Here is a 26,691-nt window from a genome sequence, read left to right as displayed (position 1 = left end):
CTTGTGTAATGTGATCATTCCATTTGAGATCATTTCAAATAGTCACACCAGATACTTCACTGATGTTACCGCTTCCAGAGACTGATCATTTATTTTGTACTCATACATTAATGGGGAATTTCGCCTTGTTATACGCAGTAGGTTACACTTACTAATATTGGGAGATAACTGCCACTCATTACACCATGCATTTATTTCCTGCAAATCCTCATTGATTTGTTCACAACTTTCGTGTGATACTACTTTCCTGTTGACTACAGCATCATCGGCAAACAGTCAAAGGCCGCTGTCAATACCATCAACCAGATCATTTATGTAAATCGTAAAAAGCAGAGGACCTATTACGCTTCCCTGGGGCACGCCTGAAGTTACTCTTGTTTCTGTTCTGATGATGGTAAACAGAAGGCCGAAATTCTAAACCTAGCTTTCAAAAACTCATTTACGATAGAGGACTGCAGCACTATTCCCCCTTTCAATTGTCAAACAAACGAAAGGATGGCTGACATAGTGTTTAGTGTATCTGGGATTGTAAAACAGTTAAGATCCTTAGACGCCAGAAAGGCATCTGGCCCAGATGGTTATTTTTGGAATCTGCAGATAAAATATTGCTTTCAAATTCTTTAAAAGAGTCTCTCATTGTCCTTCTGACAGCTGCTTTCATTTCACATAATTTCTGTTTGTCAGCGGGGCAGTGACTACATTTAAAACGACTGTGCAAAATTCTCTGTTTTCTCAGCAACTTCGTAATATGTTTGTTGTACCAAGGTGGATCCTTTCCCTCCCCTATACTTTTGCTAGGCACATACTTCTCTAGCACATGGTGGACAATACCTTTAAATTTTGACCAAAGATGCTTGATTTATTTGTGTCCCGCTGTGAATGCTTGGAGCTGACTATGAAGATATTCATTAATGACACTTTTATTTGCTTTCCCAAACAAGAAAACTCTACGTTGTTTTTCCCCCCAACTTCCACTGAGATAGAAGTGACAACGACTTTATGGTCACTAATACCTTCTTCTCGATTAACTTCCTCAAAAAGATCAGGTCTGTTTGTCGCCAAGCCATCTAATATGTTCCCATCTCGAGTTGGTTTTCTAACCAATTGCTCAAGGTTGTATGTTGAGAGTGCTCCTAAAATAACTTCACACGAATCTTTGCTTCTGCCCCCTGTGATAACATGTAATTTTCCCAGTCAATGGATGCTAGATTAAAGTCTCCACCTATAACTAATGGATAATTTGAATATTTACTTCCTATGTGCTCAAGACTTTCCCTGAAACGTTCTGCGACGTTTGTTGCTGATGCTGGTGGTCTATAAAAACATTCTAATACAATGGTCAATCCTTGTCTGATTGACAGCTTTATCCAGACTGTCCCACAGTCTGACGCAGTATCGATCTCAACTGCTTTTAAACAGCTTTTAACTGCAATGAACACATCACCTCTCATAGCATCAGTCCTATCCTTCCTAAACATTGTCCAATCACAGTTCAAAATTTCACTGCTTTTTATGTCTGGTTTCAACCAGCTTTCGGTACCTAATACAATATTGGCATTGCTTCTGTTTATTTTGGAGATTAACTTGGGGATCTTGCTACAGACCCTTCAACAATTTACTAACATGAGATTAAGTATATTTAAATCCTTTGGAATGACCTGTTTAGGCGAACTAACAATTTTTACAGTTGGCACACCCACATCAGTGTCATGAACTAGTAATTTTTCGGGCCAGCGGTTTGTTTCCCATGGGGAGGAACCTAATCTAAAAAACCTCCATGTGCATGCCACAAATACTGTGCTACCCATGTAGCTGCCTCCTGTGTGTAGTGCACCCCTGATCTATCGAGGGGCGTCCTACAACCTTCCACTCCATAGCATAGGTATGGTAGGTAGAGGGCATACACTCTACTGGTACCTCACATGGACATAATCTGAGGGCATTAAATTTTGTACCACTAGAGGCTGTGTCTCCAAGTCTATATCAGCATGTAGTTATACTACCATGCAAAACATGAATCAAAATTGGGAAAGATTCTCTGTTGATTGGTATGCCACTTTGCTTCATCTTATTTAGTTCCTACACAGTGATATTCTCAAATCTGGTGGTTAGTCGCCTTTGTGGTGTAGGATGGTTGTTTGCATTGCTGTTTACTAACACCGAGGTCTTGAGGTTGGTTCCTGGGGACCACATCAGTTTTATGTGCTTTGGAAAGGTCTGGAATTAAATTTATTCAGCATCATGGGCAACATGTGTAGTTGCTTGAATTCAATAGTAAGCTACAGAAGTATCATCAGATAGAATCTGATCTTTTCTTTATAAAAAATCTGAAGGCACTTATTGTAAGCATTTTACTACTGAATATTCCACCAAGGACTTTCCACTACCTTGGTACTATTGAGTTTGAACTGAAAAAAATCAAGAAATCCTTAAAGGTACATTTGTTAAATTTTCATTCTTGTTTCTTTCAGAACAGCATGTTAGACTAATGCCTTTTGTTTTGTTACTTATTACTCTTTTGTGTTGTTTAGGTTCCTTTGTGAGGAGAACATCAGTATAAACACCAGCTTGAATTGCTGCGTAGCTGTAAAACCCAGATTTGAATTTATTGGTAACTGGTAAGCCACTAATGACATCCTTATCAATGCTGCTGCAGTCATGAAGTTTTGTTGTGAAGAGAAAAACAGTGTTTTCTGTACAGAACTGAATTATTCTCTTGTAATATAATTGTAACATAAATAAAATTTGGCAGTAATTTTTTTCATTTGGAAAAATGTGAAATATAATTTATCTGAAATTAAGAACTAATATACTGAGTGAGATGGTGCAGTGGATTCGTGTTTGGGAAGATGACAGTGTCCCTTTCCTCAAGTCAACCTATCTGAGAACTAAAAGACTTTTGGCACTTTACCTGAAAAATCTTATTGTACATTGTTTCATTGGATGAGTTGATGTGTTCATACAAAAACAATTCTGTTTACTTGTAAGGTATTCAGATGAGTTGCAACATTGTTGAAACAAACACACAAACTGATTTGCGATTGCCATTCATTTACAATATTGGAATTATGTTGCAAATTTCTTGGCACTGAGTTCTCAACTTCCTTGTGTTGTGAAGTCAGTGAGTTACCAAGAATTTTGTATTTTGTGCTGACGAGATTCCTTATCACTGTGGAGCAGGTAGAGAAATGAAGCAAATATTGCATTTCAACAAAGATGACACTGACGTCGTCGTGACAGATAGGATTTATCAGAAATTTCCAAAGAAGCACTGAAAGTCGTGTATGCACATGCACTTAGAGAGACGAAACAAAACTATCTGCGGCCACGCAAAAGTTTTTGGCAGTGATTTCTTCTAACAGTAAGAGTTTCCATTGTTAAGACTTAATAGAATCAGGCAGTACCATTCATGTTGACATGTACCCAGTGGCAACCAGTTGTCATGTGTATAGTGATAGATTCCTGCTGTTACCAAATCTCCCCCCCCCCCCCCCCCTACACACACACACACACACACACACACACACACACACACACACACACACACACACACACCACCTCCTTACAGTGTTGAACTATTAATTATTTTAAAAATAACAGTACATTTTATATATATCAAATTAATATATTCAATTTAGTTTTTGATTAATACCCACATTAAGTCAAAAGGATATAGACTAGATGGTGCTAAAAGAAGTAAGTATTTAATACAAAAGTGCTTCCCGTAGATGATGTGCTAAAGAGGCACTTTTCTGGTAGACCTTTAGAGGAGAAAGAGATAGAAGTACTCCAAATGTAAATCTAACAACAGAGGAGTGTGGAATGAGGCTCATAGATTTGGCTTACGTAACACTGACAATTTTGAAATATTTTGATCAGCTTCTTAATTGTCCAGATCCAATCCATAAGCATGAATACTCAGACACACATGAAAATCTAGAAGAAGATTGACCCCCAACTACCAAGGAAATTGAAGTTATTGAAGCCTTATAAAGTTAGTGGAGAAGACTGTTACAGCAGAACTTTTGAAGTGGCCTATACCAAAAATAAAAAGAGAAAGAGAGAGAACTTTTAAAACAGAAAGTGGAAGGTAGCCTTGATACATCCATAAGTAAGAAAGGGGTTGAACAAGTTGTTAACAACAATAAAGAATATCTTTGCAACCAGTTACATATAACTTATTGTCCAAGATTGTACTAAACATTGCAGAAACAACACTAGAGAGTAATTTCGGTGAATATCGGTGTGGTTTCAGGAACTGATGTCAATCATTTGCCACAGATCACTGAATTAAGGAGGTGAGAATTTTTTCGTTGTGCAAGCATAGAGTATAATGGTTTTTGAAATGCCATTGTCTACACTCCACAGTGAGTGTGTGGTCTAAATCGTAGACTGACAATTTGCAGACCCTTGTTTGTTTCCCGCAGCTGCCAACATGTATATTTTACTTTTTATTTTGTTTTTATTGCTCTCCTCAAAATGTTAAAACTTTAAATATATTTAAACAGTTCACTTTATACAAGTACAATTAAATTATTCAGTTGAGTTATGATTACTAACATTGTAAGTCAAAAGGCTATAAGCCACCACATTGTAGCATACTGGTATAATTTTGCACGAGGCGCCACTGCTATGCACCAGTGAACTTTTCTGTTAAATGGTGAGGTCTGAACCTGAGTCACAATAAGGCAAACATTTTTAACATACTGTGATAAATTTCCATACCCTGATAGTTCATCAAAAGTAAAATATTTCAATTCATAGAGATTACTGTTTAGCAGAGGAGGAGAAAAAGAACAATAAATAGGAAACTAAAATTTAAAATAACTGATATGTATCAGAACTAATCAAGAGCTGGTATCAAATGTGTGTTATATTTAGACAGTTAGCAAAGTAAGCAGAAATTCTTAATTGTCAGTGACATTATACACAGTATGTTCCTAACATAGCTCATTGTTGAAAAAAAAAAAAAAAAAAACAAACAAAAAAAAAGATATAATCTATGCACAAAATTGAGATAATTTTGTTATAAAAAAACATTTCCTACATTGCAAAAAGTTAGCACCTCCCCCCCCCCCTCCCCCCTCCCAAACTCAATGCACACCTCCAGGTTTGTTTGCTGATGTATTCTTACCAACTGCAAAAACAAAATAAATTGGAGTGGGGTTGACAGATGAGAACTCAAAACTTTGGATTGGGATGGAGACATTGTATAGTGTAGGATAATGGTGTAACAGCCCAGAATCAATTTCTAAGAATACTTCAATAATGTTTGTAGGTGAGTGATATGTGGAAGATGGGTGAGAATGGAAAAAAATATAGTACGCAAAGATAAACAAAATAAAATGAATTTAAGTGAAGAAGAAATGAGAAAAAATGAAAAAGGATATAAAATAAAAAAAAAGATTTTGTTTGGGGGGAGGGGGACAGAAAGCTACAGAAACAGCAAATAAGAGACAGATAAACAGAAAGGTTATGCAGAATGGAGTAAAGTTGTGGAAAGAGGGGGAGGGAGCAGTGGCTTTCTTCAAAAGTAGTTGTTTTTGCCCTAAAATACAGATACATGATACTCCAGAAGTGATTATCATAATTATTTTAGCACATTAGCAACAGTCATAATTTCTTGTTAGTACAATTTGCAGCCAGCAGCGGTTTCTTCTGCCTGTTAATTTAAAAATTTGACTTCTTCCACATCCTTGAAGGCTCGCCTTCTGGTATGTGAGTGAAGCTAAACCAAGATTGAAGGGATTAACAAGTTGGTGGGTGACAGAGCTATATCCTTGTTAGATTGTCAGTTTGAAACTTATGACTGTCAGAATTAACTATTTAAAATGAACACCTCTATGGTACCTTTAAAACCTTTTAACTGTTGTAAGTACACTGGCCTAAGTAACTTTGTCAGTAACAAGCAAATACCATTTTTCTGCATGAACCTAATACTACAAACATTTGCATTCTTTATTTAGGAAATTTTAGAATGTTTTAAGTGTTAATTCTAGAAGACATGGCCTGCTGTGAGGTACACAAGTGCTATCATGCATCAATAGACTCATCTTGTAGTCTTTTCGTTTGATTCAGTTTTATCCTGTTTTATTTTGTCATTCCTGCCCTCATACTTCGTATTTGAAGGTGTTCCTGGAGAAGCGCAGTTTATTTTGAACATACGTCAGTGTATGTTCTAAGAGCTTGCGAAACATAATATTGTCACCCTTTTTAAAAAGGTTTTCAGCCAACAGGTTTTGGTTGCCATTGCAGTATTATGATCTTAAGTTACTGTAACTATTGAAAATGGTAATAAAGTGCAGTAATTGTGATCTTGTTGACTTTACAAACATCTCTCTTTTGAGCTCATTGCTTTTGCCTTTATGTGAAGTTAGTATTCACATGAAACACACTCCCAGTTTGACAGTGTTTTATTCTGTGAAATGTGAAGTTTGACAGTAACTACCATATTTATCTGATTATAAGACACGGTTTTCTTCCCCAATTCATAATTCAAAAAATACAGTGTCATCTCATATTTGCAGTTCAAACTATTGCTGCCAAGGTTAATATTTTTACATTGTTTAATAGAATAAATATGGGTCATCTTACATTTGCAGATGAAGCTTTGGCCGTTAAGGGCACATACAGATTTATTTTGAAGAATTTGGAAGAGCAAGGCTGGGCATATTATACTCACCTTCGAATAGGCCTGAGATTTCCCATGACGCCGAAGCGCTTGATACAGTATCAACGTTACTCGAACATGCGTGTGATATTTGACTCACAAGGCACTAGTGCCTTGGATATGCGAGAAACTAAACTATTCACTACAACAGTATATTGTTCTGCTTAAAATCTGAAAATTTTGTGAAACAAAGGAGGAAATAGCACTAAATTCTATCATCTTACAAAACTCTTGTTGTATTCGAACAGGTTTGCAATAATGATTATGAGGATAAGATTAGGATAATTACTGCACACACAGATGCATTCAAACAACCATTCTTCCTGCTCTCCATACGTGAATAGAACAAGAAGGAACCCTAATAACTGATACAGTGGGACATACCCTCTTACATGCATTTCACAGTGATTTGCAGGATGTAGATGTAGAAACGTTCTCATACCTGTATGTACACAATGTACAAACATTATGCTGATTTTGAAGTAAAGTTAACATTCAAAAGTGGAAATGCTGTCTATCAAAAAAGTTTGCTAGATTTATATTTCATTTTATTATGAGGGACGGTAACAATTTACTAAGTGGGATGCAAATAAGGAATTCAATCACTGTTCATGTTGTTGTTGTTGTTGTTGTTGTTGTTGTTGTGGTCTTCAGTCCTGAGACTGGTTTGATGCAGCTCTCCATGCTACTCTATCCTGTGCAAGCTTCTTCATCTCCCAGTACCTACTGCAACCTACATCCTTCTGAATCTGCTTAGTGTATTCATCTCTTGGTCTCCCTCTACGATTTTTACCCTCCACGCTGCCCTCCAATGCTAAATTTGTGATCCCTTGATGCCTCAAAACATGTCCTACCAACCGATCCCTTCTTCTAGTCAAGTTGTGCCACAAACTTCTCTTCTCCCCAATCCTATTCAATACCTCCTCATTAGTTACGTGATCTACCCACCTTATCTTCAGCATTCTTCTGTAGCACCACATTTCGAAAGCTTCTATTCTCTTCTTGTCCAAACTGGTTATCGTCCATGTTTCACTTCCATACATGGCTACACTCCATACAAATACTTTCAGAAACAACTTCCTGACACTTAAATCTATACTCGATGTCAACAAATTTCTTTTCTTCAGAAACGATTTCCTTGCCATTGCCAGTCTGCATTTTATATCCTCTCTACTTCGACCATCATCAGTTATTTTACTCCCTAAATAGCAAAACTCCTTTACTACTTTAAGTGTCTCATTTCCTAATCTAATCCCCTCAGCATCACCCGATTTAATTTGACTACATCCCATTATCCTCGTTTTGCTTTTGTTTATGTTCATCTTATATCCCCCTTTCAAGACACTGTCCATTCCGTTCAACTGCTCTTCCAAGTCCTTTGCTGTCTCTGACAGAATTACAATGTCATCGGCGAACCTCAAAGTTTTTACTTCTTCTCCATGTATTTTAATACCTACTCCGAATTTTTCTTTTGTTTCCTTTACTGCTTGCTCAATATACAAATTGAATAACATCGGGGAGAGGCTACAACCCTGTGTCACTCCTTTCCCAGCCACTGCTTCCCTTTCATGCCCCTCGACTCTTATAACTGCCATCTGGTTTCTGTACAAATTGTAAATAGCCTTTCGCTCCCTGTATTTCACCCCTGCCATCTTCAGAATTTGAAAGAGAGTATTCCACTTAACGTTAACGTTGTTCATGTATGGGTAAAAATGTTACCTACTTTTAAATAGGTTTACAACATTATGCTGACATTCAGATGAAACAAGAAGGAAAGTTCATCAAGAATGAAATGTCTAAAAGATGAAATAAATCATAAGAAACTGACTGCAGTCATTATCATGATAACAAAATTACAGCTGCAAGACCTGCAACTGAAGATAGTACCAAGAGATGTCAGTAGATAGCAGGGCATGAGCACAAGTTTGAGAATTGGACTGAATAGTGATTCGCGATCTTTTATTTATGTATTACTTACTGTTGTTACTTATGACTAGCACCCTAGAAGATATTACAGTCCGTGTTTCACAGCTGCTCAAGCACAGCACTACAGAAGGCCTGTAGGGTGAACAGTGATGAGCTATATGAGTGTAGGGAGGGGAGTACGAAACAAGTAGCAAATTACCTTGTGTTGCCAACCATGGGAATGTATACCACATACTTTGGCTTTTCAGAAACCTCTATCATGTTGACATTCCAGTTTGTGTGAATCCATTTGCAATTGGAATTGAATTGACTTTATAATTGGACAAATACTTATTTGTTTCATGCTGCAGTGTTGTTGAGGTTCACTGTGACATATGACTGGTACGAAAGGTTATCTGGCAACTGCTGGTTCTAAGCAACCGAGGAGAGAGCGGCGGGCAGGCGATATGTTTGAAAGCCAGAGATACAGGAGCATTCTCACATCAGTATAGCAGCAATATCCAGTATGTATTTGGTTAAAAACAGCTGTGTTCTCAGGTCCGATGGTAACCACAACCTCAGAAATCACAACATATTTGGAAGAAACCACTAAACATGTGTCACAACAAGAATATAAATTTCACAGCTGTGCTGTGAGAATGATGATTAAAAATAGTGATACCGCAGATGACGGGTAGTAAGCAAAATAAGTAGAGAAGAAAACAGTCTTTAATTTAATGTAAACAATTTCTTTTCATTTATTTATTATCATAATGTAGACAATAAATGGCGTAAATTCAGAATAGGTATAATGTTAACTTTTTAAAGAGGTACTTTGTAATTGTGTTTAGTCTGAATATGCTAAAAATAAATTTTTCTGAAGAAGCCTCTTGAAAAAACAGTCTTATTATCAGGGTCGTCTTATACCCGGGTAAATACAGTACATTCAACTTCAAGGTAATTGAAGATGTTAAAATGTTCTTGGACATTCTCAGGAGTTATGCTTTGGTAACTGTACTGCATAACTGTATTGCTAAATGAAAAAGAGATGTTGCTACAAACACTTGGAGGTATTTACTGAATATTCGCTCTAACACTCATCCCATTTAGCTTTGAATGTAAAACCCCCTTTTTTGTTTGAGGGCTTACCTTGTCTGGTTTGCTTCAGTCTGCAGGATACTTTGAAGCACCACTTCAATGAAATAATGTTGAACCTAAGAGGGAGCAGTACTACAGCATTTCAGTTTTGTTTTCTTGCATATTTCCTTGAGCCAACTGCAGCATTAAGATAATTTTATTGCTTACAGTTCAGAAAACTGCACTCAGGATGGTGCAAAATGAACAAATTACATGAAGATACACCCAACTTCATTGTAGTAGTAACTTCTTTTTTTTTTTATCGTAAACTATAGTTTTTATTGGCTACCATCTAAGAAGGAAATTTGTACTAATTTTGAGTAATCTGAGTATCACTCATGTAGGCACATCTGAATACAAGCCAAATTTTCAAGTTATTTGTTAACTTACGGCAAATGAAATTATTCTGATCTCATACATTCCATAACGTTGCTGACACATTTATAGAGAGAAATATGACACATACACACCACATACGAATAGATATGAAGAAACGTTGTTTATATTACAGGTTAGTGCTGCCACACAATTTCAAATGTCAAAGAGATTTTTATGTTGGACAAAACATTAAGCATTTAATAAAGACTATCATTAAAACAATCACAAGAATAGTTTCAACACACTTTCTTAATACATACAATTTTTACAAAGAATAGTAACTGTATTCATTGTACTAAGCAAAAAACATTGCTGTCCAAAATACTTTATTAATATATGCATTTCACATTCTATGTATGTGTGAAACAGTTGACACATGCACAATTGTTAAAAGTACAGAGAAAAATACACAAGACAGTTTCATAACGAAGCAAAGCAGTCATAAATGTAATCTTGGATATATTTGTGCTGAGAATGTGGAATTCTCATCAAATTCAATAATTGAAGTCCATTTAGAGGAGAAAGTCATTTTACACTGTTATATTCCTTATTCAACAGTAGTCTTGTTATACTGATGAAAGTAAACAGTTGTTGCAGCTGAATATGGTAGTTGTACTTCAGTTATAGTTTATTGCAGTTGCAACTGTGGCTTGAAGTGTTCTTTTATCAGGACTTTTAGATCTTTTTTTGTCATGGCCCTGAAATTAAAAATCTGTGAGAGCAGCCTGCAATATGATGTGACTTTACAATAAAGTTGCTAATATTGTACATTTCATTCATGAACCAATTTGGAGGCTTCTTAGGCTTTAATTGAGTATTTTCCTCAAAGAAGTATCATCAGTTTTTTGAACCCTGGAACAGTTCTGCTTCTGAATTTTTGCAGCAGGAAAGAAAATCGTTAGATAATTAAAGGAGTAAAGGTAACAACTTACAAAAATGTTGTGACACTGAGTTGCTGAAAGGCACATAAACAAAACAGAAAACTTAGCTAGCTTTTGGTGTAATCTTTTTTCGGGAACAAATTTTCAGCCTTGTTCATGGATGTTTTGGTCACTGAACTATTTGGGGAATCATTACTTTTACTTATGAAGTTATTTATGTTTTTTCTGGACTTTCATAAATAACTCTAAGTTGTAGATACAATAGCATATTTTAATTTTTATATCTTATGGCAGGTTCTTTCAATAACTGTCATGCGCTCTACAAAAGGTAGAATCCACAATGCTGATATGTATTTTGGATGCTGAAAGATTAACAGTGTGTTGTTGGCAATGAGAGGGGAAGGGAAAGTGTATGAAACAGTAAAAAGTGACCAATTTTGCTGGGGTGGAGTGGGGGTGAGGTGAGGTGTGTTGGTTAGAAATCTGGTGGGGGAAAGCATAATTCATGTTAACCTTCAACTGCTGATGAATGTCATTTTCAAAGACATCATGGTGTTGTGCGGATTGACATATTTATAGCAGCAGATAGATAAGGAAAAAAAGTGTACTTCCCACCTCACAAAGTAAGGAACAATATTCCAAGTTTAGACATTTTGGTTGATTTTGGCAATATAGTCTGGCTTTACACTTTGGACATAAATAATTTTGATTTTCTCTCTTTAAGTGATGTTAAAAGGCAGTTTCAAACAACTGTGATGGTTGTGAGAGAATTTAGTTGATTAGGCATTTTTTTTAAGTACACAAGCAAAAAATTGGGTTTTGGACCCTGGAAAATATGTTAGCAATTACAAGAAAGATCTGTCCATGCCATGTAAGTATCGGAGTATTATAGGTGAGGAAGATGAACAATTATTCTCTGTTGACAGTAGACAGTTTCACATAACACATGAAAATCACTTTTCCATCTGGTGAAAGTACACATCAGAATGCCAGTATGATTCCAATATGAGATTGCCACAGTTACAGAACTAATTTGGGCAATCATTTCCCATATTAAGATGTGTTGCATCTCGTCGTACCTCATATGTCTGATTGCCATATGCTATGTTCAGGATACAAAAAATTATTCTCCTATTATTGAATGTTGTGGGAGGAGAGATTTTTGGAAGATTACCGCAGAGTTGAGGTGGAGTAACAACTTAAACAAAAATGTCTCTGGAACTACATGCATAATTTTTTTTTAATTTATTTTTTATTTTTTTTACAATGTACTCTTTTACATAATGAAATGTTTTTCATTTAACCTCAACTGAATGATTGATGTTTGAAAATTCCTTTGCTGAATCCTGTATTGTACATGGAGATTTCCTGTGCATCTCTGCTAAAGTATCAGAGACAAAAAGTAAAGAGGTCAGTGCTCTCTAAAATAACAAATTTTTAAATGGTAGAGCCTTCTAGGAAAGTAAACTTCATATTTGAAGTTTATGAATATGACTACAAATATACTAGTGTGCATTGAAAGGGCCGAATGCAGTGTAGTGTTTTGGAATTGCTAGTGGTAATTTAGGTCATTTAAAAAACTTTAAATGTCTGCCATGCAACAGAAAAAGCCACAAGTTTACTAGTGAGTTTTATTTCGAATGTTTCTGCGGATGCCAGAGCAAATTGTGTGATGAATGTGTTCATTCTTCTGCATTGGTCTAGTACATCCAAAGCAGCTTGTCTCACTATATCTGTAACAAAACATCTGGAATACATTATCAATAAGTCTGGTACAATTGTTAAATTTGTTTGTGTTGGAGTGTGACTTTTTACTTTTCTATTGGCAACATACCATTGCAGTGGAAGTACTTGCCTTTTCTGAAGACTGACATGCAACTGGGTGTGCAAATGCATGCAATTTCTTGTGATCAGTGGTGAAATAGTTTTCAAAATACCTGTTAATTACTGCTTATTGTATTTTAATTTTTTTAGTGTACATCACTGTAATTAGTGAAAGCTATGAACTATTCTGCAGTGTTCAGTTGGATACCAGATGCAGTTTTTTTTTTTTTTACAATTTCCTGTGAAAAATAGAAATTATGTGGAGTGCAACAGAGGGGAAAATAGCTAAGAAATGCAGATACATTTAGCCACTAATTGTGATGCACCTGTGTAAGACGCATACTTTGTTCTTTCGAATTTATATGTCAAATGTAACAATTAATTGTATTTGTATGCTGAAGTATGGCAGATGTGGTTTCATAACCATAAATATTATTCAGCTATAAATTTGATACACTCTCAATATGAGGAAAATGGCAATAATTATTTCGAAAAGCCTCTTTAAACACCTGCTCCAATTCAGTTATTAATTTCTGCAAATGCTCTGCAGCTGCGGTGACTACTTGAAATTCAAAATTATCTGATTAGGCTATGGAAGTTGCCCATATTAGGTAACAACATTTTTCTAATTAATAACAAATTAATGTTATGACAGTGTTAACTTGCCCATTGCCATTGCAGATATAGTAATTCAAGACTTATATGCTGCAGATGGCCTGCCTGTTCACTGCAACTGGAATGACTGAATTTTACCATTAAAGCACAGTAAATTTTGTAGTCCAGCTGTTTTGACTTAACTGTTAATTCTGTATGAAACTTATACCAGTTTTTATAGATAAATAATAATTACTCAAATCATATCTGAGGAACACATTTTCAGATATGCTTAGTGAACCTTTATTTTAGGTTTATGGATTTTTTTCTTATATGGTTTCCTGTTGTTTAGACATTTTCTCTGTAAACAATCTATTTGTATTACAGGCATAATGAATTATTGAAACCTCACAGTTTTGTAGACTGCATCCAAACTACAGATTATGGTTAAATTACAGCTTTTGTCTGTAATAATTTGGTAGTTAGCTTTCCTTTACACTTCCGATATCAATTATCTCATCAATACTCAGCTGTAGATATACAGTCAGCTCATTAGTAAGCAGCCAGAAGACCATCGACCATTGCTACGGTGACTGTGTGTCTCTGTGACCAGTCTCAAGTGGCACGCTGGGATCGCTGGTGTGCACAAGCTGTGTACGTGAATGACCGAGTGTCTGTTAGCGAGATGCGTGGCTGTTGCTCCGGTATTTGGCTGTGATGTGCAGGTAAGGAGAGTCACGGCTGACTACCTTCACCTGGCAGGGGTCGTGGCGCAGTAGAAAGTGGTCCAACGTGTCCCAGCCTCCTCCCACACGCACCATCATATGCCGGCCTTTCAGCAGCTGTAAAAATAAGCCCACCATTATCAGTAGATTATATGCTGTACAAATCCTTCACACAACTTATAATGATGTTGAGCAGGTATTTAAAAGCTATTTAATTTAATTCATTTTTATTCTTGGGTATGTACTACCATTTCATAAAAGACTGTTTCAGAATGTAATAACAAATTTGCAGTATTGCTCTAAGTGAAGAGCCAAAGCATTGCATGTTTGTGAAGGAAGGATATGACCTTTGGGAAGGCATCAACATCAGCCAACAGATGACTTTGAGTGCACAATAAGTCAGTCAAAACAGTATAACAGCAATACAGTCATGTACAATTCTGCAACCAGAGTCAGCTAACATAAATATGAGGGTGTATGAAAAGTAGTACTCTGAATAACTGCTAATTAAATAAAACTTTATCAACATTCTACATCTTTATTACATCTACATGTTTATCTCTCAACATAGTTACCTTTGCGACAAACACATTTCTCTCAATGAGAGACTAGTTTGTTGATACCAGCACTGTAGAATATTCGACTTTGTTGACAGAGCCACATCACCCCTGCATGCTTCATCCTATCGAAGTAAAGTTCTTGAACACATTTTTTTAAGTTCTCAAAAAAAAATGGAAAACAGGACTTTATGGAGTGTGATTGATGACAGTGAACAAAAGGTGTCGGATTGCTGCAGAGATCACAGTTTTCGTGTGTGGTCTGGCATTGTTATATTGTGTAGTGAATTTTAATATGAGGAGAGTTATTGTTACTCATCAGTTAATCATCCGCTTACACAGTAACAGTTCATCAGGGAATTACGTTATCACAATTTTGGAGTTGCTGAGGATTGCAGCAATCCGAAACAGAGAGCAGTCCACAAGAACTGTTCAGCATGATGCTCACTTAATGATCAGTACTTATGTTCTGGCAGCCAACTTACTGTGCCCTCAGTACACCCAGTCAGTGGGGACTCGTAATGTACTAATATGTGTAGATTACCAATTAATACAAGAAGTACATATGTGGCCTGAGATGTCACACTACCTTGTCAGTACTGGCTCATGAACAAATAACTTCAGTGATCACTGCTCTAGCAACAGAGGGTTGCAACTTGCATTAGCGAAGCAGAAAAGTTGAATGAGTAATATGCATGTCATGTAATACTTCAACTAGTATTGAGATCAGAATAAAACAGTTTAAGGCATTACTTTTCAGCAAGCCCTCACATTTTTCTGGGTATGATGCCTTGTCATATTGTAAAATAACTGACACTGCATAAAACAGACATTTCGGCCACAGTTTCAGTGTCCTTGCTCTGGACCTACAGTGTACAGTGTTGTCCAGGCTCCATTATATTTCATCACAGCTCCTCTGCAGAACATGACATTTAGTCACAATTTTGAAACCACTGATATTATTGGTCTCCTTTGCTTGATGGACTGGGAAACTTCATTAGATTGGCTTCCTGTGGTGCAAGATGTGGCAGAAATTGTTACAAGTGGACGCATCTGCTTAAAAAGCAAAGTACAACAATCACTGGCTAATTGCTCTATTAGCATCTGTGCACTCTGTTTCTGATTAAATCTAGGATCATGCTCTATGACAATTAGTTTATTTCCTTAGTTTTGCCTTTTGACAGGGAACTGAACACGAGCACTGAATTCACCTACGTAATTGTTAAGGTTTTCAGATACCACAGTTGGTGTGCCAATTGGTTCCTTAGCGTGCCCTGTGATTATCACAAGATGATGTATGTGCAGATGTCCACATCTATTTTGGCACAGTATAATGCTTAAAGATAGAACTACCTGGCGCATCTTACCACAAGTAGTAAAATTTGGGTGAATCATCATGGGAAAGGATAAGGCAGAATGGAGGCGTCAGTTGTATTAGGCCAAGAAGTAGTATCACCTTTACATAGAGGAAGTCGTTTTCACACAGCACAAAAGGCATCCTACACCTTCACAACAACTGTTTGCTGTGTGCACAGTATCTACAACTGTTAACATAAGCCACAAACAGAAATTTCAGAATGTGCAGCATCCCACATATAGCCATGAATTCACCGTATGACAAAGCTGGTGGAGCTTCACATCTGGTATGGTTTTCTACTCCCAAAAATAACTCATTTCCAGTATTATTTGTCTGTTCACACATAGTACTTACCTAAAAAAGGTCACAAAATCCTATTTAGTCTTAATGTCACTTAAATTTATTATTCAGTTTATTTTTTCAAGTGTTCTTATTACATTTGTGTAATCAGTTTTCATTAGGGCGCTGTTAATTGGAAGTTAAAGTAAACTGAAGTTAGCATTGCAGTTTGAGATTTATAAACTTTGTGGGCCAATAAGTAAAATCAAAAGTTAAGCATTCCAACCCTCCTGTAACATATTTTAAAATACTTAAAAATTATCTTCTGCAATAATTAAACCTGAAGTTCTGGACAAGTACCATTTGACTTCAGTTACATACTTTTGTTGTCATAATTTTTCTGTACAGTATGTCACACAGCATTAAGTAATTAACTCACTGATTAATAATTTCGTATAATTTACCAGGATTAACAATACAGTGTCTATTCATGTAAATGAGGGGCATCACAGTGCAGAAGAAAAGTAGTGTGTCTGTATTTTTCAAAGTTTCTGTCCAGCAACTGTTGTGACAGTGCCGCCACGACAGTACGCGCAAACGGTGATAGAGGCGCTCCGCAACTCGGCTGAGCGCGGGAGCGCCACCTAGCTACGAACGGCGCCGGCCGCATGTCACGGCACGGGAGTCGCAGAAGAGATACTGAGTTGTTATCCTGTAACAAGCTATTGTTTTTAAGTGAGTGTGTTTGAATATTCACGCAATTATTGGTAATTAAAGGTTATAACACTTGTTGGTGACGAGATCGGATATTTTCACTGTGTTGTGGATTTGTGTGTTCGTGACGGGGCAGACATTGAACAGCTTATGCAAGCGTTCATTGAACAACAAACACAGCTGACGGCTGCTATTCAGGCGTTGTCGACGTCGCTTACTCATCGTCTGTCTTCCTCTTCTCCACCTCCATTCCCTCCTTACGACGAGGCTGCCGAAGATTGGGAGGATTATGAGAAGCATTTGCGGCAACACTTCTTGGCTTTCAGCATTGTCGACGCTCCTATGTGTAAGTCATTATTTCTATCTTGGATTTCCCCACGGATCTATCAGCTGCTATCTCAGTTAGCCCCTCTGAGGAAACCTGCCTCTCTGTCCTTCCAAGAAATGTGTGACTTATTGTCTAACTATTACCGAAAAAACACCCACGTCGTTGCCGCCCGCGTGGCGTTCTACCAGTGTCGTAAACAGCCCCATCAATCTTACCGGGCTTGGGCGGGGGAACTACACAGTCTGAGCAGGAAATGTCAGTTTGTCACGGACACTCATCATGAGTCTTATGCTGATTCAATGGTTAGGGATGCTATTCTACGGCTTGCTCCTGATAAAGAAGTTCGGCAATGTGCCCTACAACTGCCAAACCCGTCGTTGTCGGAAGTTCTAAGCATCGCACAATCTTTTGAAGTGTCTCATGCTGCTGGCACGCAAATAGACGCATGGTGTGATGTAGGCGCTGTACAGCCAACTTTCGACACGGACAATTTGCCTCTTTCACAGGAGAACGAAGATGTGGTAGCGGTTCACTCGCGTAAACGACATCGCGTTGGGCCGCAACGCTCGCAGCGAAAACAACAACCACAGAAGCAGGTTCGTTCCGCACTACCTTCTTGTCCACGTTGTTTCATACAGCATGACAGGGCCGCGTGTCCAAAACATTAGGCCACATGTAATTCATGTAGGAAAAAAGGCCACATTGCTTCTGTGTGTCAGTCCCTTAAAGTTCCTGTCGACGAGGACGAGGCATCGGACATGGATGTTAACTGTGTGCTTTCTCAAACAAATAAGTTGTTTGTTACTGTTCGTGTTCTGGATAAAAACATCTGCATGCAAGTGGACACTGGCTATGCAGTAACTCTCATTAATTCTCGCACGTATTTGGAGTTGGGCTCCCCTCCCTTGTCTCCAGTTACGCGAAATCTGAGAACTTATAATAAACAGAAAATTCCTATCATTGGCCAGTTTGATGCTTCCACTGCCTACAAGTCTGTTGTTAGGCCCCTCACGTTTTATGTGGTGGATCATGCGGGCACTGAAAACCTGTTCGGTTATGATGCTTTCCAGTTGTTCGGGTTCTCCATTGATGATGACGTGCACCTCATATCTGAGGATATTCCGTATCAACAGCTGGATGGATTGTGTTCTGAATTTTCGTCCGTGTTCTCTGCTGGTCTGGGTCGTGCCAAGGATTTTGAAGCCCACATTACTCTTAAACCTATAGCTCGCCCTAAGTTTTTCCGGGCACGCCCTATTCCGTGCGTGCACCTGTCAAGGCTGAGATAGACAGGTTAACAGCTTCAGGGATTCTCCTTCCTGTTACCTCCAGCGAATGGGCATCGCCAATCGTGGTGGTTTCTAAACCAAACAGGAGTCTGCGATTGTGTGGTGATTTTAAAGCCACTGTCAACGCTCAGAGCCTCATTGACACTTATCCTCTTCCTCGTCCTGAGGAGTTATTTACCAAGCTCGCTGGGGGCCAGTTCTTTTCCAAACTTGACTTATCAGAGGCTTACCATCAGTTGCCGTTGTATGCTTCTTCCAAGGAATTTCTTGTCATCAACACTCCTTGTGGGTTGCATCAGCACCAGCAGTTACCATTTGGCGTCGCTAGCACGCCGGCCATTTTTCAGCGGTTTTTGGAACAGCTCACAGCTTCCGTTCCCGGCTGCATAAACTATCTGGATGACATTGTTGTCACGGGGGCCTCCACTGAGGAGCACCTTCACAATTTGCGTTCACTGTTTCGGGTTTTGCATTCGGCTGGGTTGAGGTGCCATCTGGACAAGTCACAGTTCTTCCAACCCTCCATTGTGTATCTCGGTTTCCACTTGTCCCGTGAGGGTATACATCCTCTACATCAGCACATTGCGGCCATTAACGCTCTACCCCGGCCGTCTACGGTCAAAGAAGTTCAGGCGTTTCTAGGCAAGATTGCTTATTATCACAAATTCATTCCATCCGCGGCGGCGGTAGCTCATCCTCTGCATCAACTGTTACGCAAAAACGTCCCTTTCTGTTGGTCCAACGAGTGTGAGCAGGATTTTGTCCGCCTGAAGGCTCATTTGCAGTCGGCGCCTTGTCTTGCCACATTCCGTCCGGGTCAGCACTTGGTTCTGGTGACTGACGCGTCACAGTATGGCCTAGGGGCTCTTCTCGCCCATCGGTATGAGGATGGGTCGGAGCGACCCATCGCCTATGCTTCCAAGACCCTCAACGATGCGCAACAGCGTTACTCTCAAATCGAAAAGGAGGCACTCGCTATCATTTATGCTCTAAAAAAGTTCAGCGTTTTTTTGTATGGTTCTAAGTTTCACCTCATCACCGACCACAAGCTGCTGGTCTCTCTGTTCAGCCCATCGGTGTCGCTTCCGGATAAGGCAGCTCACCGCCTGCAACGTTGGGCCTTATACTTATCTTGTTTTCACTATGAGATTCACTATCGCCCCACGGCCCAGCACCCCAACGCTGACGCATTGTCGCGATTGCCGATGGGCCCCGACCCGGTTTTCTATCGTGATGGGCTACTCTGTTTCCACATTGATGAGGAAGAACATCGTGCGGTCGAGGGTTTTCCACTTACAGGTTCGCAGGTCGCGTCGGCTACTGCGCAGGACCCGGTCCTGCGTCAGGTGATCGGTTTTGTTCAACGGGGTTGGCCGGACAGGACCAAGGGCCGGGCATCGGATCCCCTTCGCAACTACCATGCCTTGCGCCTTCGTCTGTCTGTTCGTGATGGTGTTGTTCTTCTCGCCACGGATGGCACATCTCCACGGGTCGTGGTGCCAGCCTCTCTTCGCAAAGATGTTCTCAAACTGTTGCATGAAGGCCACTGGGGTATTTCTCGGACTAAGTCCCTGGCCCACAGGCACGTTTATTGGCCCGGTATTGATTCGGACATCGCCCACATGGTTGCTACGTGTGGTCAGTGTGCTCAACAACTGGCTGCACCTCGTACAATGCCCTCTCCGTGGCCTGATCCGGCGCAGCCATGGGAACGGGTGCACGCTGACTTTGCCGGCCCCTTCCTCGGTACTTATTGGCTACTGTTGATTGATGCCTTCTCGAAGTGTCCATTTGTTGTTCGATGTCCGTCACCCACCACTGCCGCGACGACGCTGGCTTTGTCCAAAATCTTTGCGCTAGGTGGTCTTCCATCCACAATCGTCACGGACAATGGCCCTCAGTTCTCTTCGCAGGCCGTCCGTGATTTTTGTACTGGACAAGGGATTCATCATGTTACAGCACCGCCCTTCCATCCGCAATCGAATGGGGAGGTCGAGCGCCTTGTCCGCACTTTCAAAAGCCAGATGCCTACTTCGGTGGCCTTGGAATCGCATGGAACCCCTGATGTCGCTGCGTCTTCCGGCAGTGAGCATCTTACCAGTCAGCCATCACTCCAGGGTGAATGGCGGACAGTGGTGGGCTCGCGCGTGCCTGGCCGAAAGGCGAAGGTGGGATCTGGCCGCGTGGCAGCTGCCTTACCCCTTTCCAACAGGTACGGGGTGCTTCCTAGTGGTGATGACATCGTTTCCGAGCCACCACAGGATGCCTCGCCTGTTGGGCCAGTGGCCGATTCTACGGCAAGGTCCCGACAGTCACAGAGGGCGGGCCTATTAGTTATAGGGAGCTCCAACGTTAGGCGGGTTATGGAGCCCCTTAGGAAAATAGCGGGTAGGTCGGGGAAGAATGCCAGTGTGCACTCGGTGTGCTTGCCGGGGGGTCTCGTCCGTAATGTGGAGGAGGCCCTTCCGGCAGCTATTGAACGCACTGGGTGTGACCGGCTGCAGATAGTAGCACATGTCGGAACGAATGACGCCTGCCGCTTGGGTTCTGAGGCCATCCTTGGTTCCTTCCGGCGGCTGGCTGATTTGGTGAAGACAACCAGCATCGCACGCGGAGTGCAAGCTGAGCTTAATATCTGCAGCATAGTGCCCAGAGTCGATCGCGGTCCTCTGGTTTGGAGCCGTGTGGAGGGTCTAAACCAGAGGCTCAGACGACTCTGCGACTATAATGGTTGCAAATTCATCGACCTCCGTTATTGGGTGGAGAACTGTAGGGCCCCCCTAGACAGGTCAGGCGTGCACTACACACCGGAAGCAGCTACTAGGGTAGCAGAGTACGTGTGGCATGCACACGGGGGTTTTTTAGGTTAGAGGGACCCCCCCTTGGGCAAAACGATAAAATACCTGACGGCTTACCAGAGAGGACATTATCATCGTTGATAAAGAACGTCCGTCCTCAGAGACCAAAAACAGGAAAAGTCAACGTAATATTGGTAAACTGCAGGAGTATCCAGGGCAAGGTTCCTGAATTAGTATCTCTTATTGAAGGAAATAGTGCGCATATAGTATTAGGAACGGAAAGTTGGTTAAAACCGGAAGTGAACAGTAACGAAATCCTAGACACAGAATGGAATATATACCGCAAGGATAGGATAAACGCCAATGGTGGAGGAGTATTTATAGCAGTAAAGAATTCAATAATATCCAGTGAAGTTATTAGCGAATGCGAATGTGAAATAATCTGGGTTAAGTTAAGTATCAAAGGTGGGTCAGATATGATAGTCGGATGCTTCTATAGACCACCTGCATCAGCAACCGTAGTAGTTGAGCGCCTCAGAGAGAACCTGCAGAACGTCGTGAAGAAGTTTCGTGATCATACTATTGTAATAGGGGGAGACTTCAATCTACCAGGTATAGAATGGGATAGTCACACAATCAGAACTGGAGCCAGGGACAGAGACTCTTGTGACATTATCCTGACTGCCTTGTCCGAGAATTACTTCGAGCAGATAGTTAGAGAACCAACTCGTGAAGCTAACGTTTTAGACCTCATAGCAACAAATAGACCGGAACTTTTCGACTCTGTGAATGTAGAAGAGGGTATCAGTGATCATAAGTCAGTGGTTGCATCAATGACTACAAGTGTAATAAGAAATGCCAAGAAAGGAAGGAAAATATATTTGCTTAAAAAGAGTGATAGGGCACAAATCGCAGAATATCTGAGTGACCACCATCAAACGTTCATTTCTGAGGAAGAGGATGTGGAACAAAAATGGAAAAAATTCAGAAACATCGTCCAGTACGCCTTAGATAAGTTCGTACCAACTAAGGTCCAAAGCGAGGGGAAAGATCCACCGTGGTATAACAATCATGTACGAAAGGTACTACGGAAACAAAGAAAGCTTCATCATAGGTTTAAGAGTAGTCGAATCATAGCTGATAAGGAAAAGCTGAACGAAGCGAAAAAGAGCGTAAAGAGAGCAATGAGAGAAGCATTCAACGAATTCGAACATAAAACATTGGCAAACAATCTAAACAAGAACCCTAAAAAGTTTTGGTCATATGTAAAATCGGTAAGCGGATCTAAATCCCCTATTCAGTCACTCGTTGACCACGATGGCACCGAAACAGAGGACGACCGAAGAAAGGCAGAAATACTGAATTCAGTGTTCCGAAACTGTTTCACTGCGGAAAATCGTAACACGGTCCCTGACTTCAGCCGTCGCACGGACGCCAAAATGGAAAATATTGAAATAAACGATATCGGAATTGAAAAACAACTGCTATCACTTAGTAGCGGAAAAGCATGCGGACCAGACGAGATACCCTTAAGATTCTACAGTGATTATGCTAAAGAACTTGCCCCCTTTCTATCAGCAATTTATCGTAGATCGCTGGAAGAACGTAAAGTACCTAGCGACTGGAAGAAAGCGCAGGTCGTTCCCATTTTCAAGAAGGGTCATAAATCAGATGCGAATAATTATAGGCCTATTTCGCTTACGTCAATCTGTTGTAGAATAATGGAACATGTTTTGTGTTCTCGTATTATGACGTTCTTAGATAATGGATTCCGCAAACAGAGATCATGTGAAACTCAGCTCGCCCTATTTGCCCAAGAAATTCACAGTGCCGTAGACACTGGCTAGCAGATTGATGCCGTATTCCTGGACTTCAGGAAGGCATTTGATACGGTTCTGCACTTACTTTTAGTGAAAAAAATACGAGCTTACGGAATATCGAACCAGGTTTGTGATTGGATTCAGGATTTCCTAGAAGAAAGAACACAACATGTCATTCTTAACGGTTCAAAATCTGCAGATGTAGAGGTAATTTCGGGAGTACCGCAGGGAAGCGTGATAGGACCTTTATTGTTTACAATATACATAAATGACTTAGTTGACAACATCGGTAGCTCCGTGAGGCTATTTGCAGATGACACGGTTGTCTACAAGAAAGTAGCAACATCAGAAGACTCGTACGTACTCCAGGAGGACCTGCAGAGGATTAATGCATGGTGCGACAGCTGGCAGCTTTCCCTAAACGTAGATAAATGTAATATAATGCACATACATAGGGGCAGAAATCCATTCCAGTACGATTATGCCATAGGTGGTAAATCATTGGAAGCGGTAACGACCGTAAAATACTTAGGAGTTACTATCCGGAGCGATCTGAAGTGGAATGATCACATAAAACAAATAGTGGGAAAAGCAGGCGCCAGGTTGAGATTCATAGGAAGAATTCTAAGAAAATGTGACTCATCGACGAAAGAAGTAGCTTACAAAACGCTTGTTCGTCCGATTCTTGAGTATTGCTCATCAGTATGGGACCCTTACCAGGTTGGATTAATAGAAGAGATAGACATGATCCAGCGAAAAGCAGCGCGATTCGTCATGGGGACATTTAGTCAGCGCGAGAGCGTTATGGAGATGCTGAACAAGCTCCAGTGGCGGACACTTCAAGAAAGGCGTTACGCAATACGGAGAGGTTTATTATTGAAATTACGAGAGAGCACATTCCGGGAAGAGATGGGCAACATATTACTACCGCCCACATATATCTCGCGTAATGATCACAACGAAAAGATCCGAGAAATTAGAGCAAATACGGAGACTTACAAGCAGTCGTTCTTCCCACGCACAATTCGTGAATGGAACAGGGAAGGGGGGATCAGATAGTGGTACAATAAGTACCCTCCACCACACACCGTAAGGTGGCTCGCGGAGTATAGATGTAGATGAAAAAATTCCTTAGTGATTTTTCCACAGATGATGCTCTGCTGCAATTTCTGAGTTCTTATCGCTTCACGCCTCTGGGTGATCGCAGCCCTGCTGAACTCTTGCATGGCCGCCAACTGCTCACTCTACTGCACCTGCTTCACCCTGTCAGGCCTTGTGCTGTGTCCCCTCATGCGGGAAAATATTCGGTGGGCATCGACGTGTGGGCACGAGCGTATGGATCTCCCCCTAAATGGATTCCAGGGATGATCAAGGCTCTTCGCGGCCGCTGGCTTTGTGAAATACGTACAGACGACGGCATGGTTGTTCGCCATTACGACCAGATGCGCCCACGAGTGGTGGCCACGCCGGTGCCACAGCCCCTTCCTTCGCCTCCAGCAGCCCGAGAAGCCAGTCCTGTCGCTGCTGCCGATCTCCCGTGCGTGTTGCTGCAGCCGACGTCGCTACCGCTTCCGAGTACGCCGGAACCGGCCCCAGTCGCGATGCCGCCTTCTCCGGGACCCATCTCGCTGGAGCACACCCCCAGGTCCACGACACCTATGGATGCTGCTCCGGAGTTTTCACCCATCATCTCATCCAGGAGGCACGTTCCGCGCACGAGCTTCCGTCCTGGACATTTTCGACCGTACTCTCGTGTCTCTCCGCGGGATCTTCTCGGGGCCGCACAAGAGGCCATGGATGTCTCCGCACTGTCCATGTCTCCAAGGAAGTGAGTGTTTTTTTTTTTTTCAAGTGGGGAAAAGTGTTGTGACAGTGCCACGACATTTAACAGTGCTGCCACGACAGTACATGCAAACAGTGATAGAGGCGCTCCGCAACTCGGCTGAGTGCGGGAACACCACCTAGCTACGAACGGTGCCGGCCGCATGTCACGGCACGGGAGTCGCAGAAGAGATACTGAGTTGTTATCATGTAACGAGCTATTGTTTCTAAGTGAGCGTGTTTGAATGTCCACGCAATTATTGGTGATTAAAGGTTATAACAGCAACATTTTCTGTATTCCAGAATTCTATTGATTCTAGTAGTTCATAAAAAAAGTAAAGTTAGATGTCACCAATATTATTATTATTTCTTTCCTTTCTCAGACATTATGTCTGGTTAAAAATGGAAAGTGACGCGGATCTTGATCAAGCGTGACTTCCTTTTAACTGTACGGTATATGTTACATTGCATTTAGGAACTTTCGGGTAATTGAACATGTATCAATAATTACAGATTTCTGTAGTTGTATATATACATTTGGATGTAGCTGTATTGCGTTGATGTACTGGTGGATATTGTGTGGTATAACGTCAACTTTATCCTGATGTCACATGTCCGTGACTTCCTCAGCCAGTTGGATGTATTTTTCAATTTTTTCTCCTGTTTTCTTCTGTATATTTGTTGTATTGGGTATGGATATTTCGATTAGTTGTGTTAATTTCTTCTTTTTATTGGTGAGTATGATATCAGGTTTGTTATGTGGTGTTGTTTTATCTGTTATAATGGTTCAGTTCCAGTATAATTTGTATTCATCATTCTCCAGTACATTTTGTGGTGCACACTTGTATGTGAGAACGTGTTGTTTTATTAGTTTATGTTGTATGGCAAGTTGTTGATGGAATGTTTTTGCTACATTGTCATGTCTTCCGGGGTATTCTGCATTTGCTAATATTGTACATCTTCTTGTGATGTGATCTACTGTTTCTATTTGTTGTTTGCAAAGTCTGCATTTATCTGTTGTGGTATTGGCATCTTTAATAATATGCTTGCTGTAATATCTGGTGTTTATTGTTTGATCCTGTATTGCAATCATGAATCCTTCCATCTCACTGTAGATATTGCCTTTTCTTATCCATGTGTTGGTTGCGTCTTGATCGATGTGTGGCTGTGTTAGATAATATGGGTGCTTGCCATGTAGTGTTTTCTTTTTCCAATTTACTTTTTTTGTATCTGTTGATGTTATGTTATCTAAAGGGTTGTAGAAGTGGTTATGAAATTGCAATGGTGTAGCCGATGGATTTATATGACTGATTGCTTTGTGTATTTTGCTAGTTTCTGCTTGTTCTATAAAGAATTTTCTTAAGTTGTCTGCCTGTCCATAATGTAGAATATAATAGAGGGAAACATTCCACGTGGGAAAAATATATCTAAAAACAAAGATGATGTGACTTACCAAACGAAAGCGCTGGCATCTTGATAGACACAAAAACATACACACAAAATTCAAGCTTTCACAACCAACGGTTGCTTCATCAAGAAAGAGGGAAGGAGAGGGAAAGACTGTAGGTTTTCTATGTCGATAAATCCCCTTCCTCCTTCCTTTCTGCTTAATGT

The 26,691-nt window shown here is 40.3% G+C and overlaps 2 protein-coding genes across 2 annotated transcripts in view; one reads left to right on the top strand and one right to left on the bottom strand.

Moving 5' to 3' along the window:
* The window catches only part of LOC124622573 (serine/threonine-protein kinase RIO2), an 81,532-nt gene extending 78,731 nt beyond the window's left edge, over positions 1–2,801 (top strand). The window contains exon 8 of the mRNA XM_047148321.1: positions 2,532–2,801. The gene's annotated coding sequence lies outside the window, so the exon portion shown is untranslated. The remainder of the gene's footprint in view (positions 1–2,531) is intronic.
* Positions 2,802–9,372: 6,571 nt separating this feature from the next.
* LOC124622285 overlaps positions 9,373–26,691 on the bottom strand; it is a 285,108-nt gene continuing 267,789 nt past the window's right edge. The window contains exons 8-9 of the mRNA XM_047147952.1: positions 14,139–14,231; positions 9,373–10,788 (exon numbers count right to left, since the gene is read on the bottom strand). Of these exons, the coding sequence (XP_047003908.1) occupies positions 10,708–10,788; positions 14,139–14,231 (174 nt within the window). The 3' untranslated portion in view covers positions 9,373–10,707. The remainder of the gene's footprint in view (positions 10,789–14,138; positions 14,232–26,691) is intronic.

This window comes from Schistocerca americana, chromosome 7, assembly GCF_021461395.2.
Source record: "Schistocerca americana isolate TAMUIC-IGC-003095 chromosome 7, iqSchAmer2.1, whole genome shotgun sequence".
Taxonomy (NCBI): domain Eukaryota; kingdom Metazoa; phylum Arthropoda; class Insecta; order Orthoptera; family Acrididae; genus Schistocerca; species Schistocerca americana.
Note: the sequence above shows the minus strand (reverse complement) of the source record. Positions and strands in the feature narration are given on the sequence as shown.